At 36.8% G+C, this 27,052-nt stretch overlaps 2 protein-coding genes across 4 annotated transcripts in view; one reads left to right on the top strand and one right to left on the bottom strand.

Moving 5' to 3' along the window:
• Window positions 1-4,878, top strand: part of PLPP1 (phospholipid phosphatase 1) — a 72,022-nt gene extending 67,144 nt beyond the window's left edge. The window contains exons 5-6 of the mRNA XM_062513963.1: window positions 2,499-2,675; window positions 4,677-4,878. Of these exons, the coding sequence (XP_062369947.1) occupies window positions 2,499-2,675; window positions 4,677-4,802 (303 nt within the window). The 3' untranslated portion in view covers window positions 4,803-4,878. The remainder of the gene's footprint in view (window positions 1-2,498; window positions 2,676-4,676) is intronic.
• A 137-nt stretch (window positions 4,879-5,015) lies between these two features.
• Window positions 5,016-27,052, bottom strand: part of MTREX (Mtr4 exosome RNA helicase) — a 40,818-nt gene continuing 18,781 nt past the window's right edge. The window contains exons 16-28 of one of the 3 annotated variants that reach the window (XR_009934125.1): window positions 20,634-20,784; window positions 18,704-18,876; window positions 18,358-18,426; window positions 15,020-15,148; window positions 13,914-14,024; window positions 13,408-13,596; window positions 12,161-12,324; window positions 10,690-10,795; window positions 9,456-9,512; window positions 8,882-9,044; window positions 6,572-6,716; window positions 5,564-5,668; window positions 5,223-5,245 (exon numbers count right to left, since the gene is read on the bottom strand). Coding sequence is in view for 2 of the 3 variants with exons in the window: in XM_062512602.1 (XP_062368586.1) it covers window positions 5,193-5,245; window positions 5,564-5,668; window positions 8,882-9,044; window positions 9,456-9,512; window positions 10,690-10,795; window positions 12,161-12,324; window positions 13,408-13,596; window positions 13,914-14,024; window positions 15,020-15,148; window positions 18,358-18,426; window positions 18,704-18,876; window positions 20,634-20,784 (1,470 nt within the window). In the remaining variant the exon portion in view is untranslated. Of the gene's footprint in view, window positions 5,246-5,563; window positions 5,669-6,571; window positions 6,717-8,881; window positions 9,045-9,455; window positions 9,513-10,689; window positions 10,796-12,160; window positions 12,325-13,407; window positions 13,597-13,913; window positions 14,025-15,019; window positions 15,149-18,357; window positions 18,427-18,703; window positions 18,877-20,633; window positions 20,785-27,052 lie in introns of all 3 variants that reach the window. The other 2 variants (XM_062512603.1, XM_062512602.1) reach the window with 2 other exon arrangements.

Below are 27,052 nucleotides of genomic sequence, written 5' to 3' on the forward strand. Positions count from 1 at the left end.
TGCTTTGTTTTCCTGTGTGGACCTGATGGCCTGTTGCACCCAGACATGTTGTTGTCTTTCTAAGAGCAAGTCACAGCAGTAGGAATAAGCTTGGCAGGGGAGCACAACTCTGAGCATATATATTAAAAGCAGTGTCAGTTTGAAGTTACCCGCGTAAAAATAACAGGGTGTCTGCTGTTGCAGCAGCTGGCTAATAAACAATTACTTTCAACTTAAAAAACCAAAACAACAAAAAAATAAAAATAAATAAACAAAAACAAAAAAAAAAACAAACCCAACTGTAATCAGAATCACCGCTGCTATTTCTGAAATTAAGCTGAGTGATCATTGCTGTGTTTAACACTTACCTCTGATACTGTTTCTCACCACTCACACCTAGTTTTAGAACAATAACAATGTAAATCTGTTTGCTAGTAGAAGGTGCAAGAAGGCCTTTGGTCATTTCATGTACAGATACAGGAGCTGCTCGTGGGAAACATCATGTATAATTTGTGAGTTCTGTGGCCCAACTGCTTGTGCTCTGCAGCTGATAGAACAGCTCCAGATCTTCCCTCTGACAGATTACTCTCATAGTACAGAAATCAAACTTTCACAAAGATGTCAAATCCAAATTTCTTGTCTGATGCTTTGTCAAGCAGAAAGAATTTGAATACCTGCTGCATAAAGGCAAAGACTGCTTAATTGATCATTTAGTGCACTGGGCTGGCATCTTTCCAAGTTGGGATTTGCATGCCTTGCCCCATTTTCTTTTTGTGTTCATAAGTAAACCTGTTTTTTCACATATCTGCAAAAGGGTTGCATAACCCTTTTTTTTCCCTATTATGACTACACACCCTTTGCCAACTTCCAAAAATGTTTATATGGAAAAAACTTCATTGCAACAAGGTATTTTAACTGCCTTCAGGAAAATTTAGTGGGAATAGGGAAAGCAAGAGCAAAGAATAGCCAGTATCAAATCATCAGGCAACTCTTTAGGCTACCAGCATATGGTTCTTTGGACCCGACTCCGCTCCATTAGGCACTTTGTTGTGTTCTGGTCTACTGCTGGTAAATCCAGAAATAGTATCACTACTTAAGTCCATTAATACATCTTTTGTTAACAGAAATTTGTGTGACAGGTAATTTTTGAAGTGGCTAAACTGTGTTTTCCCTAGTGGTGAATTTGAGGCCCACAGAAATATGCAGTGCCCACCAATTTGAAGGGGAAAAATTATTTTTCAGTTTAGGCTTAGGTGTTGCCTCTTTAGTGTCTGATTCTAGCCTGACTTTGCTATTAAATAAAGCTGTTTATGGATGGGATTGATGTTTTTGATGCTCCATTTATAGCTGAAAATGTCAGCATGCCAAAATTATGATGTAAGTTACTAAGAGAAATATTCCTCAAATGTTTAACTTTGGAAAGTATCACCTCTGCATCTACAGTGTCTGCTCTGTGCCTGTATTTACATTGTAAATGTACTGCTTCTTAAAGTGAGCCATGGCTTTTGAAGCTGGCAGTAGAGGGTTTTACTAGGAGTTACACGTGCTGCCTTGGTACTTGATGCCTGTGTGTTGGTTTCTACATTTCTCAAGACTGTCAGCTAAGGTTTTGTCCTTGCCCTGAAGTTTCTAGGTGTCTCTGAAAAGATATACTTAAAATGTTAAATACAACTTGCAAATATATTGTTTTCTCATTGAATGCAGTAACTATGGTGCTTTAAGAATTAAGTTTCAAAAGAAATTAAGTGACTTTTACAGAGTGTATTTGGAGAAACTAGAGAGCTAGATAGGTGTAGACAGCCAGATCCCAGACAGACCAGAGAAGAAACAAAGTCAGAGTCTTGGATTAGATTAGATGGGAAAGCAATAAATACTGCAAATTGGAGATAATACATTAAAAACATAGATGTGCACAACACAAGCAGACCTGGGGAGAGGCAAAAAACATGGGAACTTCAGATATCCACCAGAGTGGTAGCATGGTTAATATACCACTGAAAAGCGTGAGGAACACAGCTCAGTGAAATATACCAGTGACAACTGAGAAGTGCAGTCATCACATCAAGTTAGTTCTCATACTTAGCTACAGCTGCAATGCTATGCTGAAAGCTGACAATTCTAAAGGTGACTGGAATTGAGAATGAAGTTAAAAAATTTTCAGCTCTGTGTAAAGTATTTTGTATAAAGCTCATCTGAAATTCATGCAGGAGTAAAATACTGGCTTGAGTTACACTGGATTCTTTTTAAACCTTAAGTGGCTCTAGTATTACCAGGACCTTTAACCTGAAAATACTAATCTGTCATATTGGTACAAATGGAACAATATGATGGTGTTATATATAAATTAAAGTCCAAAACTATCAAAACTCTGCCTTGGCAGCCTTAAGAGTATAGCTATAGCACCTAGAACAGCTGTGAATATTATCTCAATAAAATTTCCATCAACTCTTTGAAAAGACTCAATACAATTTTACTGCTCTGTGCTTTCTACATTTTGTAACTTATTTTTCTTCTTTCAGCTTTATCTTCAAGCAAGAATGAAAGGAGACTGGGCAAGGCTTTTGCGTCCCACTGTACAATTTGGCCTCATTGCTGCATCAATCTATGTGGGTCTCTCACGTGTTTCTGACTACAAGCATCACTGGAGTGATGTTTTAACAGGACTGATCCAGGGTGCAGTGGTAGCTGTGCTCATTGTAAGTAATTCCTGAGGGGGTGGGTGTGTGTGAATGCTGGTTTTATGAACAGCGCCTTAGAATGGCAGGCTGTGTTCAGAGGAAAGCAAACCTGTATTTCTAACATTTCAAAAACTGCTGAAGCAGGGAAACAACTCATTGAACTGGGTATAGCAGTAGTACCTCTGGGAATGAGGTAGGCTCACTTACCTCAGTGAGGTAAGTGGTAGCTTTAGCCATTGGACAACATGAAATTCTCTGCTTGAGAGCTTTTCAAGTAACTAAGATGGAAACGGTAACTGCAAACCATGTAGGCCTCTCTGTATAAATAATGCTTTTTGCTTCTAGCCAAATCTCAAGTACAATAGCAGAGAATTCTGTATAAATTAAACGGGGGGAAAAGGCCTTGAAGAATAAGGAGAGCACCAAAGTGTCTGCCACCTTGCACAATGTGTTTTTTCAGACTGATGGGAAACTAAAAAATGTTCACCATTTCTTGTGTGCATTCCTAATACTAAAAATGTGTTCACAACAAATAACCTGTGAATCTTAGCTTTACTGATGAGTACAAAGTTATCCCAGGAAACAGACACTTGTTACATCAGGCCCAGTTGACTTAATGACAACAGTTGTACTGGGTGTCACCAGAGTGCCATGGCTAATTAATCCATGGAAAGCAATAAATCAGGACTTTGGATCAATGGGCATGAATTCAGTTACCAAGAACTGAGGCTTAGCTGGGAAGAGCCATCTCCATAATAAATACTTTGTCAGATTTCAGGTCAGAAGGGTATAGTTCAAGACAAAGCCATCTACTAGTTCCAATCAATAATCAGAAATCTTGGAGCAGCTCTGGGAAATCATACAGGCTGCATTAGCTGTTACTAAATGGCTACATGTTGGCATAATCCTACCCCTCATTTTTGTCCAATCTCTTTTCCAAGAAAAGGAGTTCAGAGAGTAAGAAACAGCAGAGATCAAAGAGGTGAGGACACTTTTATTAGGAAAACAAGTTTAGTCAAGGATGTTGGATGATTCAGAAGGTGCTTGGTAATACAAGGAAGAGTAGAAAGTAGCATTACAGTGAATAGGGTTGAAAGGTCAGGAAATTATTTAAAAAAATATAAACTAGCACCAACCACCACCCTCAGACTCTTATCTGAAAGAACTGATAAATTCCTTTCCAAAAACAGCAAAGCAACTGCAAATGCATCACTAAACTGAACTGAGGCAATCTGGCATTAAGTGGAAGCTGAAACTCCCCTGGTCTGTGGCTAAAGCAGTGTGCTGGATCCTCAGCCAGCTGCCAGTGCAGTGGGAGATTGTTTCTTTTGCCATGGGCAGTGTTCTCCAGTTCTCGGGTTGCAGTGGGAGGGGAAGACACAACACAGAAAGGGTGTGGCTTCTCATTTATTGCACTCCATGCAGCACTGTGCCCAGCACATCTGCTATGGGACTTGGTGAAATGAGCAGTGGAAGACTGCAAACTGCAGAACTGGATTAACCACCTGTCTTGTAGTGAGGGAGATGTCTCCTAGCTGTGAAGAAGTGAGGTGGTATGTTTAAAGGCCTGCAGGAAAGGACTTGGCTGTCCTTAGGACTTAGCTGGCCTTATAGCTGCTGGGTCCAGCTCAAGCACCACATCTCCTGCCTAAATTACAGAAAAAAAGAAAAAGCCTAAACTTACATTGTGGGCCCTCAAAAAGCACATTTTGCTCCTTCATTTAGAGCTGTTTAAACTATGGCTGTTGTAAGAAGCAGTGCAGGGTAGTCAGCAGTTAGTCAGCTCAAGCCTTGAATTTGGCTTAACCCATGAGTGGCTAGATGGTCAATGGCAAGGTGAAAAAGCTAAAAGATGTCTGAATTTTGTATGAGACTTCCCTGCCTTTTTCTAATGTTTTAAACTGATTAGGCTTTTTATTAGTTTTTGATCCTAGAATTTGCCTGCTGCAGAGCCCTTGTTTCAAAGACTTATTTAACAGGACTAATTTAACACTAATTAACACTAATTTGTTCACTTAGGTTGTGTATGTGTCAGACTTCTTCAAAGTGAGAGGATGTACATTTCAACCAAAAGAAGATTCCCATACAACCCTACATGAGACACCAACAAATGGAAATCACTTTGGCAGCAATCATCAACCATGAAGAATGGCCCACATCACCTACACTGCTCTGAAAGAAAACAATTTCACAAGTCTAACTATGTACTATAAGTAATTGCCTTTAAGGGACTGCTGCTGCTCTTGGATGCTCACTTCACCTGTATATAGTAATATCTACCACAGTTATTGTACATCTAAACTTCAAATATCTGTTGGTTCAAGCTCTTGCTTAGAAGAAAGCTATTAAAATTGTAAATTTTTATTGAAAACTGTAACAAGTTATATTACATACACTGCTGTTTGTACATGCCTTGTTGAATCAACTGTAGTTTAAGTAAACACCATTAAAAGGAATTACTTGATATGGAAGCCACATGTGACACTGATGAATTTGTTCCATCATGTCAGTATAGTTTCTGGAAGACATCTGCTGTTACAGGTAAAGGCTTGCAGCAAACACAATATCTCTCTTGATTTTTGTAATCCCTATTAAGAAGGAAAAAAATCATTAATATCTAAAAGTCTTAACTGAAACAACCACTACTTAAAGTATAGTTATAGATATGTTACAAGGATTAAATGGAAGTCACTGTACATCCATTTTTAGCCACCCGTTAAGTCAAACTTTGTAATAAAGATGTTATCTGGAAAGATAACAGTAACAGTGCTGCTTACTATGAAGTCAACACAAGAAGTTCACATTACAAAGCTATTCACCTTCATCACTCACTACCTGTGCAGCTCCTTCCCCCATCACTTTTTCTTCTAAAATTGCTTCATGTACTGTGAAAGTGAAATACATACCCTCTGCAAACTTATTTTCCAGTTCTGTGTTCCCAATGGCTTTTGCAGCCTGGCACATCTGCCGCAGCAGTTCTTCTAGACGCCTCATGCAACGGATTATGCTACCTGTATGAAAGAGCACAGGAAAACTTTGTGCCACATCATGTAACTGGTCCTGAATTATTCAAAGTAATAGTTCCTTCTACAACCCTGTTCAATTTATCTAGAAGCCAAATGTCTTAAACTTAGTTTCTGTTTGCACAGTAAATTTCTCTGTGAGGCATTGCCTTGAAGCTGTTTCCAAATGCTTGTCCTTTCTACTGTCTTTATAGTCTCTAACTAATACCTAATCACACTACTTTCTGGGCTGTTGAGTAATTCCTAGCCAATTTTTATTTCAAGTACTTGTTAAGACTTCCTCAAAAAACCATAGAGCATTAGGAGATTCACAACTTTGCTACTTCAAGAACTACCATAGGTTTATTTTGGGAGTGCTTTTTATAAGCCTTAGTTCTTTAGCTGGTAAAGGCAGTGATCTATCCTACTACTACTGTGCTACGCAAGAGTCCACAGACCACTCTACTACTCCACTGCATGGTTACAATTATACACACAAGCATCTTGCCACAGCTCCTGCACTGCAACCCAACACCCACTTGTGATTTATTACTCATTTATCTCTTCTTTGAACTTCCCTAACAGCTCAGCCCAAGTCACTGCTACAAATTTCACAAAACATCCCTAAATGCTTCTGCTCTTCTGGCCACAAGCAAACAGTATCATGTTTGGTCATTTCCTCCAGCAGCATCTCCTACAGTCACAATTACTGTAGGCAAAATAACCATTATTGGGAAAATACGGAATGAAGGGCTTGAGAGCAGCCCTGCTGAGAGGCGGTGCTGCTGGATGACAGGCTCTGTATGACCCATTAGTGTGCACCTGCAGCCCAGAAAGCCAATTGTATCCAACGCAGTGTGGCCAGCAGGGCAAGAGAGGTGATTCTGCCCCTCTGCTCTCGTGAGACCCCACCTGCAGTGCTGCATCCAGCTCTGGGGTCCCCAGCACAGGAAGGACATCAACCTGTTGGAGCGAGTCCAGAGGAGGGCCACCAAGATGATCAGAGATGCAACAGGTCTCCTTTGAGGACAGGCTGAGAGAGTTGGGGTTGTTCAGCCTAGAGAAGAGAAGGCTCCAGGGAGACCTTATTGTGACCTTTCAATACATGGAAACATTCAAGGTCAGGTTGGATGGAGCTCTGAGCAACCAAATTTAAGGGAAGAGGTCCCTGCTCACTGAAGGGGGTTTGGTCTATACAACCTTTCTACTACCCCCTTCAGGCATAGTATCTGGGGAAAAAAAAATCAATATGAGAAGAACATTGTTCAAAGCTCTTGAGGAAGTGAGATGATAAAGTAATGGTTCTCTTCTAAAAAGCATTCATAGGGCTCACTAGGCCATGCCAATTTCTACAGTGAGAACAGTTTGTGTAAGAGCAGCAGTCTGTAAAACCTGTTGCAATGACATGAGATGGAAAAACCCACACATAGCCTATTGAGCACAGAGCACACACCAACACAAGTGACCTGTGGGCAGCTGCCCCAAGCACGGCTGTGCTGCACTGTGGCAGGCCCTGGCTCAGCTGTCAAAGATCCTGCACGTCTCCATTTACAAGGCCAACCCCAACAGCCATTCCAGGGAGTTCTCATTTACAGGCAGCATAGCTGGGCTTGCTGCAGACAGTTTTTTGTGCAAGAAAAAGAAAACTGCAATTTTAAAATGAATTACTATTGTTTATACTTCCATAAAGCAGAGTTGGTCTGCAGTTAACAGAGAGGATACTTAGCTTAGCATTCTTTCCTAATGGCTTTAAAAAGCTGCTCTTATTTTTATTTCTTCCTAACACAAATATTTCAGCTTAAAAGACAAGGTAATTTCATTAGCAAACCAATGCTACTCCCCTTTGTGGCAAACACAGTTATTCTTGGAACACTCAGGCTTATTTTGTATTCTGATTTTCACTACAGTTACTTAGATAACCAAGGTAAGCTACTCTGTGATTTAGGAATACCACAATCCATCTGAGGCACACATAACCAACAATAGATGCCTGAAGTGCTTTCACTCCTATTGGATAAAGCACATAAAACCAGCCTACTGAAAGTTAAGGGAAGAATCATGCATTGACCCATTACAAGAGCTGACCTTCTCAAAACAGACCACTAAGATCTAATTTTGAGTGAGCTGGCAACTACTGAGAAGAACAAAGCCGACTGTCGTAGTACAAATATGGTAAATGGAAAATGTTACTGCTCAGTGTATTCTGAACATTCAAATGTCAATGTAAAACATAAGCCAGCTGCTTTGGTGTTCCACATACTCAGTGTCTCCACAGAAAATGGAAGACTCGAGATACTCATTGAAATAGGAAGCATCTGCTAACTGCATAAGCAAAGACGGCAAGGATTTGTGTTGCTCAAAAGCAACTTTCTTCAGAAAGTTCCTGGGTCTATGCATTGGATTACATGCAAGAATTATGTGCATGAATTCCCTTGTTATAAGGGAATCTGCAAACCTTCGCAAAGAAGAAAACAGCAATTGAGAGAAGCAGCAGTGACAGTAACAACTTCGAAAAGGAAGATTTCTAAGATTGGTGCATCCATCCTACCTTCACAACTTCCAACAGGCTGGTTTTTCATTCTGGTTTGACAACCCTTTGGATAGTTTGTTTTTACAGAATACCAGGGCTGTAAATCATCATACTTTTAAAAAGTGAAAGCTATGTATTCTTCCTCAAGGGGCAGTTTCTAGTCCTCCAATTTCAGGAACCAAATTAATCCACCTGACACATTATACCTAGGCTTTGCAACTATCTCCATTGCACTGCTGTGCAAAACTATTCAAAAGAGAGACCTGGTTACCACTTCTCACTTCTGTCATCATTAAGTCAGCAGGAGGAATTCGTTTTACCAACTGGTTATGCCAAATAAATAAAAAACTTAACTATAATGAGGACAAGTGCAAGAGCTGTACTTCCTGATGACAAGCATTTGGAACATGGTTAATTTTCCCCTTTAACTAGAAAAAGTAAGCATTACCTTTTATTGTAATGCTTAGAATTTCTGAGTTTTATAGAAAGGTTTTAGAATATAGAGATATCCCTTTACAAAACCTTAGATTCTAAATCATCAACAGTGTGTAAGTATAAATTAACATATAAAATTTCCCCACTTGATTTTAGCCATACAGATGCTTGAATACATCTGAGTTTACTATAAGGTTATTCAGTATTACCATTCCCTGTTGTAGAATTACCTTCTAAAAAACAACTGATTAGCCTACCTTCAAAGACATCAGTCATTTTGCAGATATGAGCAAAGTTAGCTCCATTTGCCCATGTATACACAACATCCATTAGGTTGGGTCTGAAAGAATTCAAGTAATTTTCTTCATCAGTTTCCAGTTTTGCTTCTGCTGACACCTTGGCGATTCTTTTTGCACACTCCTTTAAAATAAAATATTTTATATTTATAATATACTTAATCAGAATAAGTATTTAACTGACAAAAAGACATGCACATTATTAGGCACTGCATTACAGGATGAGGTTTCTTCCTTTTTAGGATGAAATTACTTACAATCAAAAAGTAAATGACTGTTTACATGAAGTCTGCCTGCACAAGCAATCTACATTGCAGCAAGCAAGCTTATAAAGCTTTTAGAGGCATATCTGAAATCAGCAAAGATTCCTTACAAACCACATAATGTATTATCGCCCATTGCAAAATTCACAAGCAGTGCCAGCTGAATTCACTGATGATCCAAAATTAGGTCTTTACCGTGCACTTATAACACATTACTCATGAGCTTTGCTCCTGTTAACATTAAACCTGAGCTCAGACAGATTTCTAATTACCTGCATTTGCCGAAGTGGTCCTGCCAACTGCTCAGTTAATTTTGGCATTTCACTGGACTGCAAAAGAAGACATTAAACAATCTCAAGTTCTCCCATACATTTGCTCTATACCAAATTAAATGCAGAAAGAGAAGTTAAGTGCATGATACTGCCACCCTAAATTATTCCAATAACTTCTCAAACATGTTACTAAACACTAAAATTGCTGAATTCCCGAAATGTTTGTTCCTCAGATTAAGTCAGAGAACGAAATCTTTCTGTATACTATACCAACACTATGAAAAGCAGCACCTGCTTTCTGGATACTTCCAAAATTACTTCTGTTTAGCTGTATCATAGTTTTGAACTGACAAATGAACTGCCATTAACTACTCTTGACAGTTACAAGCTCTTATTTAAGAATACAAAATGTTTTTAGTAACATAAGTATCAGTGGCAATATATGAAAATACAGCTTTTCAAAATACAGGAACAACTTCATGGCCTAGGTGTTTAGACTCAAGTACTATTGTTGAGTGAATCCCAATGTACTAATTAACAATGGCTTACCTCGGTTTCCCATCTACTAACAAATGGAATGCATTAGCATCTGCTGCTAATGTGGTTTTTTTTCCATATTTAGAATCAACCTGAGTGATACATATTGCTAGCTACTTGCAAAAATATTTAATATGGAAGTTTCACTAATTTTCTAGGGCTATGCTAACCTTATATACATCTTGCAGATGGGTAAACAATAACATCTGGTATTAAATGCCCATAGTTTTGCTTTTTAAAATGTATGATCTCATTTTAACAGCCTTTTTGGTATCAATTCCATGTGGTGCTGCCATTTTGATCAATGTTCAAGGGTACTTACTGACCATGTAACATGACACAGACACATCTGAGAATAAAATATACGCTCACCCCAGAGTCTAGGGTGCAATTATTGTTAAGCATCTTCCTGAGATAATTCTATTTTTTAATTTATATGGAAGGGGGTGTATTAACAGCATCACATATGCTGAGAATCTAGTGACACTGCTTCACAGCAAGAGGAAGACTGCAACTCACTAAGTTCAATATGAGTTCATGTCAAACACCCTAAGAAATGATAAAAAATGCAATGGCTCTGTTATATATTAATGGCTCTGTTAATAATACTGTTATTACAAATTTCAGCAACTGAATTAAAAACAGTATTGTTAGAAGACAGAATGTCTAGAGTTCTTGAATTGAAGAAGTAACTCACATTCTCTTGAAATACAAAACAGCTGAGTAATGCAGTTGCCTGTTCTGCAGACAAGTCATTGAAGAGACCATTGAACATCATTTCTGTCAGGAGTAGTTCATCAGCACTAAAATAAAGAGAAGGAAGCTTAGGGGAAAGGCTTACTGATATGTAATTTTTAAATGAAGGACTATTATTTGTGAAGCAATTGGATATGGATAAAAAAATGAGCATCTTAATTTTATTGTTGGGGACACCAAATACACACCCCCCCCACAAATATATTTGCTTTTTAGGGAGAATGCTAATTAATAAGAGACTGAAACAGTATTTTAAAGAAACTAAAAGCATTTACTGGACTACAGTAAAACTCTCCTGACAGATCATACAAGTTAGTATGAATATTTGATTTAGTCAGTTTCTATTAGACAAGATCAAGAGATCAGAAAGAACCAAGGAGCTAGGCAACCCCACAAAGGACTAAAACTAGTACTGCTGCGGCCTAGAAAAGATTCAACTGGGTATTTCTATAATACTGAAGAAAGGAACAAAGTTGTTTCAATTTACTTGAAGAATAAAGACTTAATAATGAATTATGAAAGTAAGCGCATGATGCAGATACAAAATCCAAACATACCTATTTGGATAAAATACCAGATTTTGATAAGACCAAACCTCTATTTTTAGAGTTTATTAAATAATAAAAGCATAGTATGGAGGAAAAACAAAGTAGATTTTTTAAAAAATGAGATGTGTAACTCAAAGAGTTCCAGACAGTCAGGAAGTAGATAAAATTCTGATTCAGCTTCCCTACTTGCTATTGAAATTTGCAGGGCAATTAGCTATCAAACAAATATTAGTAGCAGCTTTCAAACCTTACCTCTAAGAAAAGGAGTACAGTAGTCACTGTGACTTAAAAATAAAAAATCCCATCAAAATCTTAGTTACACTGTAAGATATTCAAGTCTGATTCATGATTTTTTTCATCTTTTTCATTACATATGTACCTGATAGATGTATTACAGTAAAATGCACCACTTCACAGATTCCTATGGAAGCAATTCTGCTCTATTCCAAACCCATCAGTGACTTGATAAGTGCTGACAATCATTGCTACACTCATTTTCGAGTGACTGGACCAACAGTCCTGGTTCAATGTCAACCACAGAAGTCAAGACTTTCCCCTCACACAATGTACAACATTAAATGAAAACATGCTAATACCTTACTCAGGCACAAAATTAGCCATTGTTTTGGAATTTCCATGTCTACATTTTTATTTTAAAATCCATTGTATTTTGTCCTTAAATTGTTACCTTTACTTTTATTGCTTGAGTCAGTATATTACTTTTATTACAAAGAACACAGTCTCTGAAGAACCCTTTTTCTAATGGCCTTAAAAATTGAAAATATAAACATTATGTACTAATTTTAGCAAGGACAATAAAGTGTATGTTCATGACAATGAACAGTTTGTAGAGAAGCCAGTTACCTGCTGATTTCACAAGCAACCCGTCCTTTCATCTCAATAACATCTGAGGATGTGGCAAACCCCAGTCTTCTCAAAACACGCTTGCGGCACTTGAGTTCATCCATTTGCAGGACAGTTCTGGCTTTCTTCAATTCCCGCTTTGCTACTTTAATATCCATAGCAATCTGGGGGGCCAGAAGGAGAGGAATTACACCTTGTAGGTCTAACAGATGCAACTGTCTTAATAGAAGACATTGTTTAATTTACATGAAGGCCTCAGAACAATGGTTTATGAACATACTACTTCACTAGTTGACTTGCTTAAGTCTTCTAAGAGGAAGGTTTAAAGAAATTTATTAACAACAACATGAACAATTAAAAAAACAGCTCTATTTACCCACTGAAACCTCTGATAAGCTGGGAAGTTAAGCTATTTACCCACAGTGGGAAATAAACCAAACCAGTCCACACTGAAAAGACAAAGAAGCAATCCTCTGTTGAGAAATGAGCACTCATTGTCTGAGATCTATACTAAGTCTCAGCTAACCAACTATTCAATGAAATTTAAGCCAAAGGCATTATTTTCTGTTAGAACTTCTCTAGTGGCTTCTTCATCACAATCACTGCCTACATCCTTACAGTAGACACCCTCACAGAAAGCTGCTTGGTCCATCAGGTCTTACCACATGCAACTCTGTGCTGCTCATACCAGAACCACCTCACTTCCATGAAGTGGCTCCTGGAGAACCTGTTTTCTCAAAACAGAAAAACCTGAGAGAGCTGGTTTTATGCACAACCAATTTTAGTCTAAGGGGGTACAATTCTATACAAAAGTGCATTGCTTCCTGCATTGCTTCTAGGCTGAGTCAGCTCAGGAAGCAGAGCACAATGATTTCTCTGGTACATGTCTCAAGCTAATAAGCCCCACCAATTCAACTTAGGTTTGAACAAGTATATTAAAAAATAACAAGTAAGATTATCTATGAAGACTTTTCCTACGCTGCATTGTGTTAAGTGTATTCAGTGAAAAAGACCCCTGTAACCTTTTAATTCCTTAAAACTTCCTCTGAAGTTTTTTTCCCAGACGTATTTTGCATCTGTACCAATTAAGGGCATACCACCAACTCACCCATTCTGTTAGTGGGATTCAATAATTTTAAAAGGGTTGATCTGGGCTTTGCAAGTAATAAGAAAAGCAAACAGGCAGACAACCCCCCTCCCCCCTCTAAACACAGCTAAACACGAAGTTATTTGGTTTTTATCTTTACCTGTGCTTTTTTTTCACAAAGTTTGTATATGGTTTCCAAGTTTGGATCATTGTGAAGAGGATGTGAATACATCCTATGCTCAAATGCCTCTATTTTTTGTATTACTTTTTTCAACCCTTGGTCTTTGATGCCCATATCATCAATAGGGTCTAGTAAGGGCACTCCATCAGGAAACCGTTTCTGTACTTCCTAAGACAATGAAAGAAAATTTTTTTAAGATTAGTACCAGCAAAATAAACTGCACTTTATAAATAAGCTGGTATAACTAGAGACACACAGCAGGTTGTAATGTAAGTTATGTGGTGGTTCAGCAGTTTTCAAAATCAGTCTAAAATGACTTGACAAGGAGATACAATTGACATGCATTGTGGCTTCCAACCCCTTTAAAGAATAAGGCTTCAGATGTGATAGAAACTTTACACAAATTTACTTAGAACAAGTTGCCTCGGGTTCAAGAGTACCTCACTAATCAGCGCAGAATGCTTACACAGCCTAGTGGAACTTACCTGTACAGATTTTAACACACTTTGTCTGTTATCAATAGGCCTCAAGTCTTTAGGTATGTACAGTCGGACACTGCTGATAGCTGACACAAGATGCACCAAAACAGGAACAACCTATCAAAGAGAATGTAGTAACTCATAAATCAGTAAAAAAATCCCATATCTCTTACTACTCGTCCAAAGCAAAACTTTTTCACGGGAAAAGGAAAACATAGTGCTCAAGGACATAGTAGTGGGTAAAGGCATATTAGAAAACAAGAAAATATGGCTAATGACCTAAAGTATTCATAAAGAAGAAAAGTAGTTGTCCAAAAATTATGAATGCATTTGCAGCTGGAGAAAGACTACAAGCAAAAACAAAACAACAGCTTTGCTATTACCTTACACCTTACTTGCTGGAATACCTCTTCTGATCCAAACCACGCAAATTATTGTCATACACATAACTAAGAATGCTACCAGCAGAAAATATCAAGCCAGAAAATACATCTTCTTAAGTATGAGCACCATTATGACACCACAAAGAATCGGTGCTGCATTAAACTCCAAGGTTTAAATGGAGTTTTTGAGAAAAAATCCTGCAGAAAAATTGAACTGCCACTGATCTGAAAACTGCAACCATTTGTCTTGATACAGGGTTTCAAACTGAAAATTTTAAATAGTACAAATATTTTCAATAAAAGAAAATTAATTGTATTTTAGAATTAGAGAGTTTTGCAAAGCTGTCCAGAGAGGTGGTAGAGCCACCATCCCTGGAAGGGTTCAAGAAACAACTGGATCTAGTACTTTGTGCTATGATTTAGGTGACAAGCTGGTGTTCAAGAGTTGGACTCAATGATCCTGAAAATCTTTTCCAGTCTTAAAAATTTTAAGAAATAAAGAAGGATTTCTGTTCCCAGAGATAAAATACTGCTTTAAGAAAGCATCTGTCAAACACTACTACTAAAAATTGTATTACTTTAATTTATTAAGAAGGCAGAGTTAGGTTACAGATTCCCTCTCTTCCTTAAACACATCAGTCCCCCTTTCAGCATAGTTTGTAAATGGTATGGAAATGAAGATTTGGGAAGTTTATAAGGAACTACTGAGAATAAACACATGCAACAAACCTGCATCTCTCCTCTCTCATCAGGTCTGGCTGGCTTTGCAGACTCAGTAGCAGAATTTTTCAAACTGTCTTTGCTGCAGTGCAGGAGCACTTCAACTACATAGAGTGGGTCCAATTCACCAGAACTGGGCTGTTGAGGTTACAGAAAAATAACAGGTCTGTAGCAGCTATTTTAAAATACAAGCAGGAATGAATGAAAAATGCAGGTTTTCTCCAAGGTATAAAATGAGTTATGTCTCTTACAGAGCATCAGCTCAGTGTTGCAGCACATTCAGAAAACCCACACTGGTGAACAGATTGCAAGATCCCTCCCACAGAAAAAACCCAACTGGAAAAATTACCCTCCCTCATCCTCCCTTGCCAGAGTAGCCTAAAGTCTGCTTGAAGCTTTAGGTGCATCTGCATTTTCTTCTATATGTAATTCATTCAAAGTAAGCCAGTATGTTTTAAAACTGTAATGCATATTTGCATCATGCTAGCAGTACTGAACTTTGCATTTGAAACAAACAAACAAAAAAAAAAAAAAAACAAACAAAAAAAAAAAAAAAAAAAACCCAAAAAAAAACCAAACCAAACCCTAAACAAAATTTAGGGGACCTCTTTCACTTGCAGTTTTGCAAGTTCAAGTTTTCATGCACAACAAAGACCACAGAAAAATCTTTCAAGTATAACAGCCTGTATCTGTGGCAAGAGACAGCTGCATCCTTCCATAGGTTTTCTACAACAGCCTATGTACTAAACCCTTGAACAGCAACAGACACGTTTCTGTAGGCAACAATAAGAGGAGACTAGAATCCTTAAAACACTTGTTAGCCACAGACTTTTCTGTCATATCAAGTTCAAATGACTAATTCATGCTGCATCAATTCACATGTTTCAATGACAAAATTAAGCTCTTTCTGGCAGAGTACTGCAAGTTTAGTTGAATTCTTAGGATTTTAGATTTCCCCTGAAACATCTTACTTCAAGTGCTTGGAAGCAAATTAAGACAAGAAAGATGGTTATGTCAGGAACCAAGAAATATAGTATAAGAAATGAATTCAGAATCCCAGATTAGTAACATCAAACTTACTGAAAATTCCATGACCACGACACAGCACTAAAACAGATGTTTATATAGTAAACATTATAACTATACAAGGATTATAACAATCTAAATAGGGAAGATAGAATTGCAGCATCTCAAATGTTGGTATCAGTAATTTCTAAGAGACAAAAATTTCATGTGTGGAATGAGGGATCAGATAATATTGACTATCAACAGGACAAGAGTATTACTACCTTACTGCTGGCATAGTCCAGTGGAAAGAAAATGCCTCATTTAAAAAGATTTGGGTTTTTTATGAATATCAAAGGACATAGTTATTCTGCTGCCTACTATAATGTAGAATATAGAGCAAGCACCTCTGCTTGAGATAAATTCAATTCTGAACAACAGTAGATAGGAAAGTGCTATTTGTATTGGCAGTTTTGTGGAACACTGATTTGTGAAATTATGGTTGAAAAGCATCTACTCAATTAATAATAAACATAACTGACATGACTCATGCATTTGCTTTTGCAGTTCAAAGAACAAGGAGTATTATGCAAAATACAGACATATAACCCAAACTCATTATTAATTACATGGATTTCTCATTAGAAAAAGGATTTAATTAGAAACTCTGCTATAGGAAAGAAAAGTTTGCAAGTAAACTAGTAATATAAACTGAATTCAACATAATTCCTAAATGCAAAACTAAAGAACTGTTCAGTTTATAAGTGGATGAAGGTTTCAAGATACAGCATAAGTAATATCCTTCCAGTACTAAGTACACATGTATACTTTAAATAATAATAGGGAATGACATCTGTGTCTGAAGACAAAAATGCATGGAATAGACACTAAAATGGGTAAACAACTTCTTCCAAGTAATTTGTTTTGCCTCTACTCACAGAAACTAGTCTTTTCATACTGACTTTAAAAGTTACATAGCTTTAAGTTTGTTCCTTAGTTTCCAGCACCTATTGTCATTCTTTCCACATGCTCAGAAGGAAAAATTCAACCCAGCTGCTAGAATGACTTAATGAAAAAAGTGCTGCTGGAGCCGCATCTATCTCTTGCAAAACAGACCATAATTTCAAAGCTAATATTCAAACCCAAAGGTTTATACAACAGTGAGACAGGCGAGATAGGGAAGGCAAATTATACATGTGAATAAAATATGACACAGATAGAAGAAATGCCTCCAAATGACACAGAAGTCGGCAATTTTACAGAGAAAAGCTGGGACTATGGAGCAATCTAGTTTATTACTTGTGTGTCTCTATGAGAAAAGTAATCTACAGGCAAAGATTTTAGCAACAGCAGTAACAGCCCAGCTTTTCAACTTGAAAAAAGAAAGAAATACGACTTTCAAAAGGAAGATAGAAAACAAAACAATATCTCTTTTAGTAAGTTCTGTATGAACACATTTTTTCTCATTTCCTCTTTAATGAATATATATTAGAAAAGCATCAAAAGGTGCCACAATGAACAGGCACCACCAGAACTTAAAGACAAGTCTGCATTTAGAACAAGCAAATAAAGCCAATGGTCTCCTGATGAAGTTATAGCAAAGATGCTACCACAGAAAAATATGGTTTTAACTTAGGTTTTCATTTACAAAGTAGAGGAGCTGGTAAAAACATTTCTGAAAGGGAGACCAACACAGCATTTATGGGTTATGCAGAGAACAACTGTGAAAATGCATCTCTGAAAGTCTGGCTTCTATTGCATCACTGCCCTCTGTCTTTTCTTCCAAATGCCCTCAGATCCATTTCTATTGTTTTTCTCTCTTTGTATTTTAATTTTCCAACTCTATGGCAATGTCTCAGAGGACAAACAATTCCATGTCTCACACACTAATTTAGGACTCAAGGCACAATTTCCCAGTTTAAGATAATCTTTCTCATAGAGCTAAATGTCAGTCTCCCACTGTTCTCAGCCTTCACTTAAGGCTTCCATAGACTTCTCAGAGAAAGCAAAACAGTATCTTTCTCACTGACAGCTTAAATTAGCACTGGTAGTGTCTCAGAAACAACTTAGTTTGAAACATTTTCAGTGCTATGTTAAAGCAAGCACTTCCTCCACAAATACATCTGACCTTAAAAACTGAACACAACACTTGGAGACTTCTCCATCTTCTATGGCTTTATTTATTTAAACTTTCACTTCAAGAAGTTCAGAGCTTTTTGTAAATTAGGGAAAAAGGATTTTTTTTTTGCCTTTGAGAACTATAACGAAATAGGAGTTTTATCTTATTTTCAGAAAAAACAGTCAGGTATATATTTTGGTAATGGAGAGAATGTGTACTTTACCTTAACATTTGATTTCTTAGAGAAATTAACAACCACTCCCCATCCATAGTCATCACCTTCATTCTTCACCTGCAAATATTACAAGACAACATAACATATATAATAACATCCTAGCGAGCAAAACTTTTTATATTTTTTGATATTTACAGTAGTCATGGACTACTATTATTCATGAAAACAGTATTTCTTTTAATGCATTACTGAATGTTAAGGAAAGGAACACAAGTCAAAATTGGTGCTTAGTGTGATGTGTTATTTTTCAAGATGATAAAAGTGGCAGACACAAATGAACCTTGCAAATTTCACGAATAGGTAGAAATTAAAAATAAAACAAAAATCAAACTACCTTTACCAGTCTTCCTGGCTGTAGAAAGGGCAAGCAGTACTTTGGTTTGTGAATGTACTCTTCAATATCTTTACCCAGTTTTGCAAGCTGCTGGCGGATTCTGTAGTATATCACTACATTTTCTTCATTGGGTATGACAATTTTGTTGTACTGTGCTTCCAAATTATTGACTCCTACAAACAGAAGTAAAATCTCATAGAAATTAATAGCTTCACACAGAATGAGGAATCAGCATTTCACTGTCACATCTCCTTGACTAATATTTTGTGACTACTTTTAGTACTAACTTTTTACTTACAATAACCTGTTCTCTGGAAAGCTAGAAATCTGTAAACTTGTCCACCGAATTACATTTATAGAGAATTAAATACCACTATTATTTTCTTAAAATAAAGAAGCTTGAGAAACTGGAAAAGGCTCAATACCCAATTATCCAGGAATAACTGATCTAGGTTAGCACGGAAGTAACATTAAAACTTGCAATGATTTTGTACAAAGGTATTTATTTCAATGCTTACCACCGCTTTTTAACTCCTCCTACAGAATGCAGATTGCCCAAAGACACCGTATAAAAATATGTGTTTCAACAAGAGCAGAGTTGTTAGAAGATGCCCTTGCTAACTTGTTTTAGGCCCTGATATACCACTTGAAAATCAGTATTTTCTTCCTCCAGTATTTTTATACCTTATTTTGGTGAATCAGTTTTTATTCTAAGCAGTATTATTCATTTTCTTATTCTGGTATTACCACCAGCAGCAAAAACAGAGAACAGATAATAAGAAATCTCTACCAACTCATGTCTTCCTCTCTACCAACTCATTGTCTTCCATGCTATTTTGAAGGCTCATAAGTGGCTGGGAAATCCCACTTCACTGGGACGAGAGATAACTCAGGGAAGTGCTCCTTATTTTTGCCTGCCAATTTTTACAAGAAAAAAGCCATCTATGCATACTCATGGCATACTTTCTTCCTTAGTCTAAGTAGCCAATTCTCTACTTTGTGTTTTTAATAGCAGCTGAAATTATTACAAAATTATAATGTCCAGTATGGTGCCCAAACTGAAACAGTGCAAGATCCATGAAAAATGTTCTCCAGCCTCATTTTTCTATTTAAACAGTAATGCTGGAATGACAGAATCAAGATCTAGGGATGCCAACTGGAACAGGGAAATAAAAGAAGGAAATAAATACTATATATAACTACTACTACACCTGCAAACTACCAAGAAAGGTAACTGAAACCCTCCCTCTGCTTAGCTATCAAAGTTACACACACATATATTTTCTCTCTTAACGTTCAATTAACAAACAAGCAGATGAACTGTTCAATAATCATAATTACCTCACATGTTCTTAAGATTGTCTTGGAATAAGTTTTGAAAGAGGCCTCACTCAAACACTGGCTGAAATCTCCAGATTGGACTTTGGTCATGAAAACTCACTATTCAAGGATCATGGCTCAGAATACAGATCTCTCTCAATTTTTCCTTGCAGTATAATTAAACACTTCTTACTTACACTACTCTGAATGCAGTGTGGTTAAGTTCTTTTTACAGCTTGTACAAAGGTATTAAGAGGTGGAAGACTTTTCTTCCCTGAGATTTTTCACCCCTACATCTCAAATGAGCCACGGAAATTTTAAAATTGCTTTCCCTTCTTCCCACCCTATAGTTTAGCAATTTGACAATCATTCCTGTCTGACTCAAAATGGAAGGCTCTCTTCATAAACTTATGGTGCATACCAGTATAGGTCCCAAGAACAAGAAGAAATTACTTAAACTATAGCATGGCAACAAATGGTGCAGCGGCAACTGCTGGCAGGGAAGACAAAAACTGCACATGTAAAAACTCCTATGAGCGTGATAAAGTCCAACTACCCAGCCTAGCCATATATTATACCTCCTCATGAGAGAACACACAGCAATACTCACTTTCCACTATTTCTGGAATAGTTCTGTAATGTTGGAACTGATAAAATGATTTTTCTAACATGTATTCAGGGTTAATTTCCTCTACTCGAAGTAAGTTCAATACCATGTTGTATGTCAGGTGGAACGCACTGTTTAAGGGATCAGCTGAACCCTGAAAAAGATACAAGAGCATTTTCCATTTGAAAAAAAATATTAATTGAAGCATATAAAAACACATTGGATAAATCATGATGCAGTATTTCATATGAGGAGCTGTTTTGATGAATTGTACAACTTGTCTGGAATTTAAATTACATGTTGCCTAAAATCCTGGGCAATTTTATTATGCTAAGATGTATAAGTATTTGTACTGTCTAGATACTTATCACAGCTAGGATATTATAAATTATATTTGAATGAAAAGTCCAGGTGAAAAATTTAGATGTTTTCTGTAGTTTACACTTGGGATTCTATTATCTTAACTAGTAATAGTTACCTAACTATTTAAAGCAATCCATTATTTTAACACTGAAAATAACAATTTATTTGCAAGTCTTAAGACCCACTGACTACATTGCTATCTAGGGAACTTTGTTCAACAATAGGCAATCTGCAAATTCTTTAAGTTGAATTATGTCTCATTATAAAATTAATGTAATTCGTATGTAGCTTGAGAGAAGTTGTGAACTCTCCTCTGGACGTGGTCATTGGCACCCTGCTCTAGACGGCCCTGAGAGAGCCATGGTTTTGGAACAGGTGACTACCACAGGTCCCTTGCAACCCTCACCATTCTGAGATTCTATTAATTTTTTTTTTTTTTTACAATGTAGTATGCAGAGGTATTTTGATTAATCTAAGAAGAAAAGATGCTGAGAAAGCATTGCAGGGAACCATTACCTTCTTTACCCATTCTTATTTTTTAAGAATGTCTACTACCATTCTCTGTCAAAAAGGGGTAGTGGACAAAGTAAATGAATCTTTGGTCTGATTTATCATTGGCTGTTACTACGTCCTACCAAAGATGACAACCTTGTTATCATAAAGGAGCAAACATTTAATTGACATGGACTGAAACAACCAGTCATTCAAAGAACAAATAAAACACTTAAGCAGGGTCCAAACAAGATCTAGAAGAGCTGAAGACACAGCCTCTCCAAGCAAGGACAAGCCTGAGCAATTATCTCTCACTTAAATGACAGCACAGAAAGCCATCCTGATACACCAAATCACTGAAATCAGATGAGAATGATCCAACACTTCTGCAGCACAAAACTGCCTGAGTGTGGGGCATAACCTTTCATCCAAGCAGCACTAGTATCAAAGGAACAGGCATCTGATAGTCCTTCAGAAAGGATACAAGGGAAGTTCAGGAGCTGTGAAGTACAAAAATCGCAATCTGTGTGCAACTACAGGAATGGAAAACAGAAGCAACAGACAGATTGAGAGAATACCACAGAACAGCAACATAAATAGGCTTTTTATAAAACCAAGATGGATCTCACAAGTATTTCAGAGCTCTTCAAAGGTGTTAACAAGTACAGGGATTATCACACCTCCTTGATTCCTGAAATACACTAATCTCCAACAATATAATAAAATTAAGTGTTGAAGAGAATTTAAAAAATTAAACTCTGTGGATTACTGAATAGAAGATAGGTGCAATTTTGGTGTTTTGCAAAACAGAATTTCCCAGAGACTCTAAGAGGGCTGGACTTATAAAAAATGTTGAAAAAGGCAAGGATATAAAAATAGCAATGTCTGCTAAAAATTGTACTAGATGTTTGAAGCCATCCACAAACAACACATGACAAGGAATAAAATTGCAAGTGAAATCTAAACTGAAACTATAATAAAAGACAATGGGCAACAGCTTGTAATGGTCTTAGAGCTCTCATTCTTTTAAAATAATGTATATACGAAATATAAGATTTACTAAACAAGAATAGTCATTTCAACAAGGAGCAAATTTAGCTATGATTAAATATTTTAAATAACACCTAAAATGCACCAAGAAAATAAGGATGTTTCAAGATAGATTTTATGCAACTATATGATTGTTAAAGTTCCCCATATTCTATCAGACATTTTAGAAGCTCTGAAAGGCTGACACTAGAAAACATGCAACTCTGCATCTTTTATAGCTCAAAAATTGCTTTACCTAAACCTAACTATATCTTCTTGCAACTAATTTATTTCTTTTCTGTATCAGCAAAGATACTTCCTTGTCAGGCCTAATTAAAAAAAAAAAAAAAATCACTGGCTATTAAAAAAAATTAACTGATTATTTGTTTATATATACAAATGCTGAAATTCAAATCCAGTGGTTTTCCAGATCAAACTAAGTGTACTAGACTTTAAATGACAATATTACAACAGACACATTTTTCTTTCAAATTTAAAGGTACTGTCAGGATTTCCGACCCTACATCCATTGCTACTCTGATATAAGACTTAGTAAGAGGCAGTTTGAACTTAAAACTCCTTCACATGTACAAGATTTAAGAACACTGTAACCCCATTTGCTTTAAGGGAGACAGAGCTTTATGAGATTATGTTACAAATGCTAGAATCCTACTCTCTGCCTGATTATTTTGTCTCCGAAGGGAACACAGCTGTTACAGAAAAGCTTTTAGCCTATGTTTATACTACGAAAGTACCAGTACAAATACATGTAAAATAAGTTTTGGATAAATCATGTTATAATGTTTTGCTTACCATGGTCACTCATTGAGTCATTCTAGATTATATCTCTGAGTGGATCATAAATATACATCTAGCTTTTCACCTCTAGTGATGCAACTCAGAGCAGAAGCACCTCTTAAATTAGACCATGAAATGTGTATTTAAACTTAATACCGTCAATTCTGAAATTACCACAGATGGGTTTCTACTAACAGAAATGCATCACTAATTACAACATCAACAGTCTGAGCTGCAGTGCTCAGGTTTCCACAGATGCCTCTGATGTGATATATCAAATAAAGATGACAGAACTTCTCTTGCTGATGCTAACCAACATGTAGTGTAGCTTTTTTTTTTTACCTGAAAGGATTATGTATGTACCAACCTCCTGCCCATTTTTCTAAATATATTATTTATTCTAAGAAAGAGAAACTATCACTCCCTAAAACGCTTGCCTCTCTGTAAGAAAAAATACCATTTAAAGAATGGCATTTACTAAAGAATGGCACAGCAATTATGCCAGTGTCAGCTATCAGTGCTCAGATTCTTTCCTACTGCAATGTCCACTGCTCCAGTCAGGCATCAGCTAAAGAAACTGGAGTACACTCAGCAGCTGGCTACAGGCACTAGAGCTTTGGCAAAAAGCTGTTGTGTCACTGCTCTGATCACACTGTGAAACAAATCCTCTTTCCTTTCCTGGCATCTTGGAGGGAAAACCTTCACTTGTGTGGTTGCAAGGTTATAAACTATTTCAAAGAACAGAACTGTGTCACATTCCCACTTCAATGTGATCTTTAAGCAAGAAAACAAAGAACTTAATACAATTACAATATAGACACAGAACATGCCAAGAAAGACCAAACAATTCCTACAGATTCACTTTAAAGACCTTTTCTAAAAAATAGCAGAGTTGAACTACAAAGGAGTGACTTAAAAACAAACCAAAAAATCCAATTATTTCAGAGATTCTATAAGCAGACTTACTTGAAAGGTGATGTTTGAGCCAGTTACTGACGTGGCAAGTTTTATTTTAAACACATGATCAGCATTTTACAATTTGAAAGTATGAGCATTCTATTAAGATACAGCTGTTAAAATAAAAATCCTCTATGGTCAAAAATGGTTAATTTTTCCTGTTCCATCATCTCATAAACACATCTCTCTCCAAGTTTCAGAAATTCCTGTCTTCTTAGTGTTCTCTAAGCAATACACTTGAAATCAAGAGTTCTGAGAAGCTTATTTTGTCTGAAGATTGAAACTGCTACTTATTCCAATGAAGGAAGTATGACCACACTAGCTCTATTGTATTACACCTTCAGCACACCCAGCAATTCTGCAGCATGCATTAGTCTTTACCTACCACCCCAGGCTATCAGCAGACTCACACCTAACAGGGAGCAATCATGTGTATGCCCTTGCTTCATTTACTTAGCAGCAACATCCAGATTTTGCAACTGCATTATAAAACATTATACCAAAATGCAGTTGCTCTTTTATAGTAAGTACATTCAAGGAATGAGTAGCCCAATCAGCCTTTTATGGCAAATACTACAGACAGTCATGATTACTGAAGAGACAGTTAGTGCTTACCTAAAGTCACCTGTCAGATACACGTGGTGGAGAGAAGCAAGTAACAGGAGGGGAGAAAGGATGGGATGGAAAAGGTAGGCTCTTCCTTCCTAACTTACTTTCAAAAAGTTTTCACAGTAGGAAGTGTTCAGCTATGCTGGATTTTGCTTATTGCCAAGATACAGTAAGACATAAATCAGTTTTAACTTAACCATCATAGAGAAAATGTTTCTCCTCTTGAAACCTGTCTGCTCAATCCTTTTGCCACTGACTCCCAGACTACTGACTTTATTTACTTAAAAATACTGTGAAGCACGTAGTTCATCCTCTACCAGAGGCCATCCTGCCAAAATAAATCAACCTTCTCGTCAGAAAGTTAAGGCCACACCATCATCTGCCTCAATACCTCTCAGTCTCTGGGTAGGCCTTGCCCTTGTCTCTGTAGAAAAAGCTCCATATTAGACAAATGAAGAACCACCAACCACTCACTGCAGAAGCTCAAGCAAAAAGCCTGACTGTATCAGAGCTGCAAAAAGAGTTGATGAGAAAAATTGCCTTGAACAGGTATCAAGAAGTCACTTTCAAACATACACTGCCTCTGTGACTTACTACTGTTGAAGAATTACCATACCATTTCTTCAGCCTCCTTTCTGCAAGTAATCCTGCCTCTCATTCCTTCAGAGAGGACAGTCCCCCTCATCTCAAAAATCTAACTAGATATTTTTTTTTAATAATTTTTAGAAAGCAGAATAACTTTGCAAGCTTGTCCAATCCTCTGGACGACAACTGCCTGGGTCCATGAGAACAGTCTGCATGTATAAACTAAAATTCTCAGAAATCAATTATCCCTTTTGCACTTGCAACCACTTCTCAAAAAACTATAACCTAACTTAACAAATCATCCTTTTCAGTTTTCTAAGATGTGGGTTACTAGATGTACGGGGAAGAATGACTGGATTAAGCTAATAATGTTAAAAAATCAGGAGTCTAACAATAAACAATTCACTACAGTAATAATTTAGTCAAAAGCTAAAAAAAAAAAAAAAAGGGAAGAGTATCTGAAAACTATAGCTGCTATACAGTGTTCTCCGTTCAACTGCTAATAATTTCAGAGCAGATCCCCCTCTTAACACAACCATACAATCCAACAGGGGCTTCTGTATTTAACGGTACGACCATTTTTTGCCCACATAAACTAAAAAGCTATAAAGATTGAGATGAAGAAGATTAGTGCATGGAATTGATACAAACAGTATTTTTTCCTTTATTTTTAATTATTGTCAAGACTTGGAAGCCTTGTCTAACTAGAGATGTGAGTAGCCACTGCTGCACAAGGGCATGTAGTGTTGAGCAAGACATACATTTGGAAAGGGTTACTCCCTCTGTTCTGTTACAGCATGAGAAAAATATTTACATTTTAAAATCAGTTCCCATGAAGAGGAACAAATTCTGCACATAACTTTCTTGCTCCCCAGCCTATCATGGGAACATCAAATGGCAAATACAGTCTGAAACAAATTAATTTGCAAAGCAAGATTAAATATCTTTCATAATGATGAAATTACATGCAATATAGGACATACATTATTTTGGTTCAGTGATAGTTTCATTTGTTTATCAGTGCTTCCAGAAATAAACTGAATCAATGAGTTTCCAGAAAGGAAATAACACTTTACAAAAAGAGCAAATAACAGAATAAACTGATAATTAAAATATCTTTCCCTTTCTTTTTTTTGTCATAAAGGGAAAATATGTATACTTAGCTGCCTGTAACAGTCATCATTACAGACTTCTATTAAAAGCCTTATTAAATAAAAATGCAAGTAACTGCTTAATATGTCTATAATACACAGAAACACCTCTTTTCCATATATATTTTAGTAATAAAATAACCACATGAATATTCAGTGCTCTCTCAGAAACAAAAAAAACCCCGTGCAATTACACTGATAGCAAAATTACCCTGAACTACATTAGCACAACTGCAAAACCAATTAAAAAACTCTTTGGTGAGGCTGTTTTTAACTAACAATGGTAAACAGCTATTTCAAGCACAAATTTACTACCAATCTGGCTCACTGCTTTGCCCCAAACCAGTTACACAAGCACAAATAGAAGCCAATGTGGGTGACAAAATTCTGTTTCAGCAGACTTTGGTGAAAATACCTCGGGCTGGGATTCAACAAATG

This window comes from Cinclus cinclus, chromosome Z, assembly GCF_963662255.1.
Source record: "Cinclus cinclus chromosome Z, bCinCin1.1, whole genome shotgun sequence".
Lineage (NCBI taxonomy): Eukaryota > Metazoa > Chordata > Aves > Passeriformes > Cinclidae > Cinclus > Cinclus cinclus.